Source organism: Conger conger, chromosome 17 (genome assembly GCF_963514075.1).
Source record: "Conger conger chromosome 17, fConCon1.1, whole genome shotgun sequence".
Taxonomy (NCBI): Eukaryota; Metazoa; Chordata; class Actinopteri; order Anguilliformes; family Congridae; genus Conger; species Conger conger.
Window position 1 is genome coordinate 20,269,432 of NC_083776.1, and position 11,968 is coordinate 20,281,399.

The 11,968-nt window shown below is 39.9% G+C and overlaps 1 protein-coding gene across 10 annotated transcripts; it reads right to left on the reverse strand.

Annotated features, from left to right (window-relative positions):
- Positions 1-3,018: 3,018 nt before the first annotated feature.
- Positions 3,019-11,205, reverse strand: LOC133116939 (protein lifeguard 3-like). 10 transcript variants are annotated; one of them, XM_061226967.1, is made up of 12 exons: positions 11,048-11,205; positions 9,405-9,752; positions 8,087-8,193; positions 6,227-6,291; positions 5,881-5,934; positions 5,473-5,523; positions 5,326-5,365; positions 5,114-5,151; positions 4,847-4,934; positions 3,999-4,094; positions 3,466-3,519; positions 3,019-3,379 (listed from the first exon to the last, which is right to left on the reverse strand). In XM_061226967.1, exons 2-12 carry the CDS (start codon positions 9,718-9,720, stop codon positions 3,224-3,226), a joined length of 1,065 nt encoding a protein of 354 aa, XP_061082951.1. In that variant the 5' UTR covers positions 9,721-9,752; positions 11,048-11,205; the 3' UTR covers positions 3,019-3,223. The 10 variants fall into 10 exon arrangements, 8 of the variants coding, with proteins under 8 accessions (XP_061082951.1, XP_061082949.1, XP_061082953.1 ...); XM_061226965.1 differs by having other exon boundaries at positions 11,007-11,205; XM_061226969.1 differs by lacking the exon at positions 11,048-11,205 and adding an exon at positions 10,886-10,951.
- Between the last annotated feature and the right edge of the window lie 763 nt (positions 11,206-11,968).

Below are 11,968 nucleotides of genomic sequence, written 5' to 3' on the forward strand. Positions count from 1 at the left end.
AAAGAATACTACCTGTTGAAAGTTTTGGCCTACATCTACATTGTCAACATTGGTCTCATTACTACTGCACAAATGTCAACTGTAAAAATGTAAATGCATTTTATCTCTCAGAATTTGAAATCAAGTTAAACTGGCCGGTCTTCAGACAGTGTCTTGTGTTATTTCCTGACGAGACACAGATGTGAAGAACAAGGTTTGGCGTGGGTTCACCTGGCTTTAAGGGAGCTCTACCCTGAGTGTATGCCCAGAGGAGCAGGAGGGAGGTGCACTCCCCGGAGGCTGCAGGAGGTGGGAGAAACGAGTTCACACACAGGCATGAATAAGTCTTATTAAAGGCGTAGCATTTGCGCTTATTGGCTGCGGAAAGAAAGAGCAGATTAAAATGGCCTCCCTGGCCAGACTTCCAACAGGCCTTTCATTTCCAATTTGATGTGAATGTGCAGTGCAGATGGACTGATGATTCTGCTCCAGGTGCTCTTTATAGCACATTTTACATCTCACAGTAAGAACAACCCAGAAATCGAAACAAGCGCGATGTGACCTTACTTGGGTAACTTCAGTGGTCGGTTGGCTGATGAAGTCTGACTGAATGTGTGCTAATGGAACGATGCGGGTAAAGTAAAGCAAAAGTACATGTGTATATGCCTTTCCTACACTGATTGCATGACCTAGAACGTAGTCTGCAACGTCAGTCATGGGGGGACCACGGACTATGCTGGTCTTGTTCCAACCACAATTGCAATTCCAAAATATTGTAATGATTAGGTGCTTTTCATGTTTATTGGGGTTATTTAAGCCTCTTAAGGCACATTCCGTCAGAAATAGCCTTACATGCCACAAAGAATAAAGTCCCATGTTCACATTGTGTGTGCTGGTTTGCAATATATCATAGTAAGCACACAGTGCAGACCCTGATATAGAATACAGGGCCGCGGTGAGGCAGAACTGTCTTACAACACTGAGGCTGATTCCGCACTGCACTGCTATAATTTCACCCTGAGAAACCTAACCTGAATAATTCAGTAAAACATCCAGCTGTATTAGTGGCCTAAATTGTATATAAGCATCGGCTGTGCAAGTCAATGGAAAAGAGCGTCTGCTGAATGATAAGCATGTAACTTAGGTATATTAAGGATTGTTTTAAATGTGTTGTTTTTTTTGGCGAAACTCACACTGAACCACTGCATTGGTTCACTAGGTCTGTGGTGTAATTTCAATGCAAGAGGGTATGGTGACTGCTAAACGGAGAGAGATGTGGCAGTGTCTGATTTCCTCACAGGTAACCTGAGGACAGGTCTGGCTATAACCAAAGCAGCATAAAGTGAATTATTAAAAGGATGTTTGCGGGGAGAAGATGACGTTGTAGTTTCACGTTTCCTTGAGAATGACTGGGAGCCATGATTCATACTACATTACCCACGTGCCTGTTGGGTGGTCAAGGAAGCATTCCATTCGTATTGCTGCCATGTTGTTCCGGACTTCACTCACGTAGAACTGCAAATTTTGCTCTGATAACTGGCTTAAGAGACAAGTTGTGTATATTTATATTTGTGGAGATGAACAAAATAACATGCTCACATCATTTATGTACTGGGGAATTTTGTATCGATTCAAAGTTAGTTGCTTCACGTAGTTAGATAAGCAGTTTACTGAAAAGGTAAAAGAAAAAACGAAAACACAAAAAGTTAGAGCACAGAAGACTGAGTGACACAGACACTGATGCACTTTGGGTTGGTGTTTAAGGATGGATTCAGTACATGGAGGTTGATGTGCAAATGATAATAAAGTTATAATTCTCAGTTTATGCATTTTCACTTGGCTTCTGACTTCGTCCCACAGTTAGAGGAGGAATTAATTAATTCTTTTTCTGATTTCTAAGGATACAATAATGATGTTTTGTGCTAAATGTAAATTTCAGACTTCATTTCACTCTTAAATTGCAGACGGCCGTGAATCTGGCCCAAAGAAAAACGTTGTAATAAACTTGTACCTGAAGTAAATGGAATCCTGAAATTGATTTGGAGGAAGAACTAATTAACAAGAAGACTATAATTGGGAAAAAGTCATCCAATGACTGCTTCATTACTCGAAGCGAGCATGCCGTTTCCATTACTCCTCATTGCTATACGGTTCTGATTCAGTTGCTTCAGTAATTGGCTGGCAATTGTACCCTAATGGAATAATTGTTTTCTCTTTCAGGGCTGTACCAAACTGACAAATGTTGGACAAAAAAGCCTTGGAGGCAGCCAAGTTACAACAAGAGGGAGTATCCCAAATGATTGACCCCATGGTTCTGTCAATGAAAGAGAGTGGCACCAAGGATCCCACTCTGGGAGAAGCTAGTATACCATGTTTTGCAAGTAGCTAACTTGCATGAGTTAGTGAATAAACTTTGAGAGTATTCCATAGTAAAACACTGGTTAATTGAGATTGCAGAGGCATTGTTAATGGTCTTTGGATTTCATGACGCTTCACTTTGCCTTTATTTCCTGGTGTGCCAACGATCTGCCCACTTAAATTGAAACAGTGATGTCTTTTCGCCAAATATTTTAAAGTTACTTACAGGAATTTAACTTTTAAGATTGCTTTTAATTACCCGTAACAACATTACAGGGTAATTGCTTGAAACTAATTTTAAACCCGCTCCGTTTAGGAAGCTCAGGTAAATGTAATGCTCTGATTTCTGTACCAAGAACAGGTGTTCCTCAGGCCCGTTTCTGACCCTCCAAAATGCAAATTGATTGCAAGCCATTTTTGTTTTAATATGTATATATGGACCCAGCAAATGTTTCTAATTTTGTTCGCAACAATATCCAGAAAGGCCACAATGACATCACCTCATCAATTGCGTGAAATAATCTCTTGCTACTCTCTACGACTGCACATGCATGTAGAATTCAAAGAAGGCCATGATCATCACATAACTTAATAATTCATCACTATATACAGTATATTCCCACCTTTAAATGAAAGGCATTTCTGATTTCATTGTTTAATAAAATCACAATAGGGCAACAGATCAGGCACTGCAAATTGAACATGCACCACACTAAGACAGTACAGTACAAAACAATTAGCATTACATCTTCCTCAGTCTTGCTTGACTTACACACATTTCAGCAAAACCATCCACAGTACATTTCTACAATATCATGAATACACTTTAGAGAAAGATCGGAATATACAGAATATGTATAAATAAATAAGTGGACGGGTCTATCTATCAGTCATTTCTTGAAGACCCTGAAGTCAGCTGTATGAGGAAGGTAAAGATCTGGATCACGTCGAGGTAGATGGACAGAGCTGCAAAGACATATTCCTCTGGGCTAATGGAGTGCTTGCGGTTTCCTATGACAAGCTGGGTGTGGAGGGCAAGGAACTAAAAATAAAAACACCAAAAGGTCAGTACCTTTCATCCAGCCGCAGTACGACACACAAGGGAATGTGTACAGTAGGTCGACTCACCAAGGTGAAAACAATCGTGCCAATGGCCGCAAAGAGCATATCAAGCCACGGGACCTGCGAAAGAGGTGAGATCAGCCTTAAGATTCTGCGTTTGCTGCGCACCTTATCCAATGAAAAAATAGCCATGAAAATGAATCCATACACATTCCCACTCTCGGTAAAACCAGATTCACCACCGTGGTCATGACTCCACTTACTTTAGCCGGGTGAGAAACGGCAGTTAAACAAACCCACCAGCTGAGCCTGTCAACTGAAACTGCAGCCTCCTGCTAATGCCTGGACCCTGCGCCCCTCAACTCCTCACTGTGTATTACAATATGAGGTTAGCCAACAAGCCTAATATTAACAAGGAAAGGCCTGCTGCTTCTCTTCTCCACAAATATTTTGGGGCGTACTGGCTGTAATGGGAATGGCTGGTTTGGAAGTGTGAACTCAATGTGTAAATTTTAGTAAAATACGCCATTCAGTCTTAAATAATTTTACACATATATCATGACCTTTGGACATTTTTCACACTGGCCAAAAATACTTACATAATGAAATGAGAGCACAACAATGGTGATGATTCCTGTGACCATGAAGACCATACCCAGGACACAGAAAATACCTCTGCACGCAGTAAAATCCACCTGAAAATGGACACGTAGCCCAGTCAATAACTGCCAGAACATTAGTCAATGCCCCCTCCATCACCAAAAAACTGCACCATCACCGACAGTAAAGGAAGAAGAGCGAGAACCCAGTCCATGATCCCATCTCCCTTTTGAGACACACATTGCTGAAAGGTGCCAAAACAACAGGGGGAGCTGGCTGATTGGCTTTGCATGTGTACATTAACAGGTATTATCTTAAACAGCAATTTGTTTATCCAATGTTTCTTTGGAATTAAACATAATAATACTATATTGTGGACCTCTAGCTTCTCTTACCATCAATTAAGTTCCTATATTAGCACAACACAATTAGCGCATTCACTACTGGCCTAGTGAGGAAGCATATTCCTTTAAATTATCAGTGCTTGCTATGAAATTATTATAACAATTATTATATCTACTCCAAAAACAGATTGGTGAGGTTCTTCAAATCTATCAATCAAAGCATTTGGATGAATTCCCATCCACCTTTACATCCGTTTTGTTGATCTTCTATCAAGCCTGATGATGTGCACAGTATATGTTAGTCTGATTCATGACCTGGATGAATAGCTCGAGGTGAACCTGCATTGCCAACAGTTTGAATCTGCTTAGTCAGTCCGTAACGCTTAATTAAGATTTGCAAAAAAGCGGGTGTGGTGTTTTTAAAAAAAAAAAGCACATTAATCAAAGAAAAAAGAAAAATCAGGTTTATTTAAATTATTTATATTTTTCTAAATAATTCTTACCTTGGTCTGAAAGCAGAAGACTGTGACACTGACGCACACTATCACTGTTATTCCAAGAGCCAGGAACACTGCTTTAGTGTCATAATAACTTAAAAAAACAAAAAAACAGAATGTGATGATTTAATGACTTGCCTGTCCTCTTACCAAAAACTGTGTACAGTACTGCTAATTTTATCTTGTATTATTGACAGAAAGAATGGTAATCCGTTACATACATTATTTTCTAGGGTAAGACACAGTGTGAAATGGCAATAGCATGAGGCAAACCTTGATAATGCTCCTGTCATATACGACATGGCCAGTGTCTTGTAAGGAAAGAGATGGACAAGACAACTAGTGAAGTTTCACCATTATCAAGGTGGAATCAACATCAGTTATTAACTCATCACAATAAAGTAAACCAATAAATGAATTACTTTCAATAAAAATAATGTCACTCCCTCTTCTTCACCAAGAGGTTATTCAGTGATTTCACTTACGAGAATGGCAAGGAATATTAGATTCCATGGATAGCGTCTCCTAAAATAGAGGATGTGATTTAGTACTAAAAGAAAACCCCATATATGTTGACCTTGAAAGTAGCTATTGTTCGTTGGCTGGAGAGATATGATTTAGGTTTAGCTTACCTTGGTCCTTCACAGCAGGACAGAACAATGTAACACACCAAGTAAACCACACTGGGGAAAAAGGAATTACAGCCGTCAGTCAGTGAGCGCTCAAAATGTAACAAACGTCTATTTGAATGAAGTTTTATTTTCCTCTAAAAAAGGCGAATCCATCATTGAACGGTCATGAACTCAATCATGTTCGTCAGGCAATTTAATAAGGAGCACTGCACACATCTCTTAATTTAGGTAATAGAGACAACTTCACTGAAATGCTTTGTTTGCATGGCTCGTTAATACGGTTAATTCTGAAGGGCAGAATACAATCAGTTCAATAAAATGGATAGTTGAATAGCTTATGTTAAATGGCCCAAGCAAATTACAGAATGTCAAATGAAGTGAACGTGCAGTGCAGGTGCGAGTTCTTACTATGAAGCCCAGTACACGCCTGGGTTTCTGATCACGAACAAGCGAACAGGCTCACTGCACATAAAAACACACATTTTCCACTACATTAAATTCACATCATTCATTTCAATTAAAAATGTCACACTTGACCCACACACATTCAGTGAAATGACTGATTACAGCATATAAAACATAATGTTAAACATAAAACGAAAATATCTTGGAACACATAGCAGAGCTAATACTTAAAACTCCCAAAAAAGTACTTTGAGAAAACATCTTCAACTCAATTAACAAAAAGCACATACTGTAGACATCATGCTTAAATTAAGGGCTAACTGGGATGCTATTATTTTTACCCTCTTACACAAATATGAAAACAGCCACGATGGAGACTGTGACAAGAAGCTGAGCCGCCAAAATAAGGTAAACCTGTTGGAAGAGAGAAGTTATTTAACTGTGACAGAAATGCCATTCAAAATATATTACAGTTAAAGTACAGAATGAAAGCTGCAAAGAGGCATCACTTGATGAGATTGATCAAATATTTCTGGAGAAATTACTGTTTGAATGTTGCACACAGAGAAAACTGGCTTTAAATATTTTATTGTGAATTTTCCTCTTATCATAACTTATACCCTAAAACCAGGAACTATTATATGAATTGCTATATTTGTGTAGTCCCCAACTCAGTGCTTGCTATGAATTTGAATAAGTTTGATTATGATAGTGTTTGAATTTTGATACCCCTCATCAACAGGCATTTACTTCTTTCAATATAGCTATACCACTTGCTATACCATGAATGCTAGGAGAACAGTGCAAACTAATTTGCCTCTGAATCATGGAGGACTAATGGCAGAATAACAGTAGAATGCTCCAATACCCTCCCCCTATGTGACTGTCAAACAGCACTGAAGTTGGTAACTGAAGTGGGCAAACTCTTGAATGCTGAGTCTGGAATAAGTTGAGGCATATAAAACAGAACCTAGTTCAGCCTGTATTTAAGAGATTGATTAGGTAGCTTCTGCGCAGCCATCCATCATAATAACCAAACACGATTTTAAAAACTTGGCAGTGATAAACATTAGTTGCTTAGCTGTTCCGGCTTCAGCTTTAGGACTCAAACAGTGTTTACTGACAAACATTAGGAATGGCATATGGTATAATGATGGCAACAACAATGCCGTAATTGTGAGTTCACCAACATGTGGAAATCCAATGTGGTAAATATAGCCTCCCGAAAAGCAAAATAGACTACAACACTAGTCTAAATGTACATTCATACCGAGCATTACATGAACAATAACAACTATTATGATAAAATGTTTCACTGTATTGTTCTGTGAAGTGCACATATGGGTATTCTCGTATTGTGAGAATTTATTCCTAGGAGGAGCTTGATCCAAATCACTTATGTCAGTTGTTAATAGACAGCAGACATACTGAATCAGTTTCAGACCAAATCTGAGCACTCAGATCTGACACTTTCACATAAGCAATCAGGAGACTATTAATGTGCCCCGTGTATCAATGTGAGTGTGTATGTATTGTGTAAGTTGTAATACATGTAGTGTCCTTTTAATGTTGGTGACAGTCAGTCCTGCCTGTGTTAACCAAGGCCTAGTACACCAAGCCACAATGAAAATAAGTCATCATGACTTCGTGTTTTGTTTTCTCAAAAATGTTACTATGTATAACATATGGTTGTTGCCTAAGGGCTATTGACACTGTATTTTAAAATAGGTATTATCAGCTCTTAGACAGCAAATCTTGAAGTACATAATCTTGCACATAGGTGTTTTCTACAAATGAACTGTAACTACATGGAAGGCATTCAAACCTAAACCCACATATCGGCTTAATGATTACACTATAAATGTAATTTAATTTAGCCTATATAAGTAAAGGACCATTGATATTAAGTTCTGTAAGTTGCACAGACTTGCATACTCCATCCCCTCTCTAGGATAGCATCAAGATAAGGGGTGTGGACGCGTATCAGTTTGGTGGCCCTAGAAATGTACGTTACGCCACCAACACCAAATCTATGTATATCCTCGTCCATATAATTATCCATATAAGCACTATTGTACCAAGTTAACAGATCAGATTTTAACAGTGTATTATTACCTATCATTATCATTAGTTTCCTGAAATGATACAGAATTACTCATGGAAATCTTGGCAGGGACTCTAAATGAATAAAACGCCGGGACTCTCTTACTTTTTGGATGAACGCATGTCGAACGGCCATACTGCTCCAGCCCCCAGCTGAGGCGAATCCCTCAGTGTGTCCTGTGGCCAGAGCACCAGCGCCGTTAAGCCCCAACACTGTGTTAACAGTGTCAACAGTGTTAAGTCTCAACACTAGTCCTGATGGACCCCTGGTGTGTGCTGCTATCGATTCATCACATTCGACCAGGCTTTTAACTGAAGACGGGTATGGATGTGATATCACTTGACAGGTTATCAGTTACACTTTCCCAGTGAAAGAAATGTGCAGTCTGATATCAGGCTACCACAAATGACTTATAGCAGGCAATCGTCAAGATATGTGAAATCCAATTCAGAAGTTTGGAAACATTGATTAGCCTTGATAAATTTATGCTAGTTGAAACTAAGTCCATCATAAACAACACATTCTTAGGAGCATGTTGGTTTACCAGAACGAACACTAAGAAGCACCGCGGTGACACCTTTCCCTCCAAATACTGTAGATCAGGGGTGCACAACTCCGGTCCTCGTGTGCCGGTCTGCATACTGGTTTTTGTTCCAACCAGTTGCCTTGTTTTTCATTTGCTGACAGCTCTACAAATTACCCTGGTTCAAGCCTGTACTTGAGGACAGTAAAACCATTACGATACACTTGCAGTTTGCAGATACACATGTCCGATAAGACATGATTGAGTCAATTAAATAATTAAAACCAGGAGTTGGCACAAAATCCTGAAACGGATCGGCCTTTGTTGTGCACCCCTGCTGTAGCTCTAGTCTCACTGCCGTTCTTGTATCTGCTGCTTGTGTCATCTTATTTCTTCCATCAGATTGTAACAGGAAGCAATTCTGTCTATTTGCATTGGTCTTCAGAAAGCACGTCTTGACCCAAAAACTGCCTACTGTGTACTTATAGAATCAATACACTCCTGCAACAGGTCAGAGTAAAAGATATGAATTCCCATGTGCATACAAGTTTCAAAAGAAGTAGCATTGAGCGCAACTCCCTCAACACATCATTTCCATACATGTACACAGCATGTTGCCCTGCTTCCCAACAATAAGCCCCACACTGACAATAAAACACGTGTAATAATAGCAATCATTTTCAGTCACAGGCAGGAAATAACACCTACCTCACCCACGGCACTTTTTGGCTACACAAAAGCTGTTTTTCTTGGTATAAATATTAGAGGTGAGTATTGGCACCCCCCTCAGATACAAAACCATATTGCAGGGATCCACATTAGACACAAAAAAAAAAACCCACCTGCAAAAACATAATAAAGGTAGGGTATGCTGCTTTCTTAATGTAAGACGGCATTTACCTGAGTTTGGGTGGGTGATGGGCGTCCCTGTGGGAAACACAGGGGGCATGATGTGAGGTACTCCAGGAGTTGGGTACCCGAGGTCCCCACCCTGACGAGGCTGAGGATACACGCCCGGCTGCCCTGGGTATGGGGTGGGATGCGGGGGCTGGGGTCCTGGGGCGTATGTCCCTGGATAAGGTGGGAAAGGAGGGTACGGGGCAGGCAGGGCCGGGTCTTCATAAGCAGGGGGTGGGTACGCAGGCGGCTGAGGGTAAGATCCAGCCGGAGGACCAGGCCAGTCATCGTAGCTCGGTGGCAGGTCCGATTTGGACATCGCGGCCGGGAACTCCTGAGACGCAGGGAAGACTGACGATGGAAGACGTTTGTTAAAGAAGTAAATAATCATTACTGGAGTCATTGTGAAGTCCTCTGTCAACTCAAAAGTTGACTACCTACAGTCAGTCTAGAACAGGGGTGTCCAATCTTATCCAGAAAGGGCCGGTGTGTGTGCAGGTTGTTGTTTTAGCACAGGACTAAGACAGCTGATTCTACTCATCAAGGTCTTGATTAAAGACCACAATTAGTTAATTCGTAAAAACAGGTGTGTTACACTAGCTCTTTTAGGATAAGATTGGACACCTCTGGTCTAGAATGTGTTAAGCTTATAGAGTTACAGAAGCATTCTGACAGTGGATACTATTTCACATGATGATGAGATTATGCTGGTGATGTTCATTAGTTCATACAGTTTTTATTTACATCACATTTCATTGACCACCCCACTGCCATCAGTCACACATCAGGGCTGCAGTCTGGACAAACTTAATGCAGTATGCATGGGCTATTGCAATTCAGATAAAATTAAACCTGCTTTAGAACAGACCCCACTCTATTAGATCAGAAATCCATGTGGCCTACTCTCTACTTGTATAGTGCACACCTGTTGGGGGAAGAGAAAAAAAAAAACTGCTAGGTTTTGAAACAACTGGTAGCTGCATTTTACACCAGGACGTTCTTTAACGCACTCTTGTTCGTTTTAAGTCACAGTACAAAAAATAAAAATAAAATCGGCCTTTGCATACATTCGTTATAAAATGTCAGAACCCAAATGTAAATCATGCAGTTTTTTTGACTAGCCTACGTCTCTACAAGTTCTACACATTACATTAAATTAAATAAAGAAAAAAGTTGGAAAAAAACCCCGAAATATAAATCGCATTTCTATGATTTCTGCAGCTGTAACCAAGACTTCGAAGAGCCGACCGCAGGTGCGCAACAAAATGTCCTAGCCTATGATGTATTATTAATGCGCTCATTTTCAGCTTACGTTTCAGAACTAAGAATGGAGTCAAGAGTAATCAATTATTTGAAGATCCTTGCGACCAAAACACGATGACGAAAAAACGGAATAATGGCAAGAATTATCACGGCAATATAACTTCCATGGCGCGATAAACTTGGTATGCTTTTGAAACATTAACTGCTCAAGGCTCCTCTACCTGAGAAGACCTTCTCGGTGATACCAAAGAAGTCAATTTACAGTTAAGGACTACCCACATATGAGAATTACCGATTCAACGATTCAACAAACGAGTATATTTACAAACAATGTTTACTCACCACGTATAGGATGTTGGCAAGTGACAGGTGGTTGATCTTACCCTATCGGGGTTGTGCTGCATACAGATGGCTGGTTAAAACGCCGTTCTGACGTTTTTCGACTCCCCTGCGGCACATCACCGGAGTTATCCGGTGGCACTCTAGGTGGAGTAATTGGAAGAGCAACTGGAAATTTCCTGGACCATACTGTACGTTACGTGACATCACTATTACATAATTTAAGATAATGAAAAATCCTATATCGTATTGACTCAACAACGTATTTAAATGAATGAATGACCCATATAGGCGATATGTAGGCCTTATGAAGTAACTGAAATTGCAATGGTTTCAGAGACCAATGTTAGTCAAGTTTTTTTCCCTCCATGGCAGTTTATTTGAGTATAGCAGGAGTTCCCAACCCTGTCCATGGTCCTTTAGTGTAACGCCAGTGTAGGCTATGCCGAATTTTCCTTCCAACTAATCACTTTGTTATTTGAAAAATAGGTTTCCTTAAACGTCTCCTGAAAGACATTGGAACCGAAGGCAGATTTGGTTAATTATCAATCGGTTTTACTTCCAGCTACATTTTCCACAAAAGCAGCAATTCATCTATGTAAATTGTAGGTTCATCTATTATGCCAGACAAGATGTAAGGGCTTTCAAGCATCGAAGTAACTTATGATTCATGGTGCATTACGTTTGTATTTGACACAATCATGACCCCACGGATAGACAGAATCCTGTCCAGGGGGTGCAGTGTACAAAATGAAGATACATTCCATGCCCTCTGCACATAAATAAATAAATAAATAAATAAATAAATAAATAAATAAATTGAATGCAGAGATTATCAGATTTTTTAGATGTCAGTTGTGTAGGATGACATATTTTACAGGAGTGGAGTGTACAAGTTTCCAACCCAGCACTATTGTTATATTCAGCACATTATGATTACAGAACTGAACTTTTGTCCACGTGGT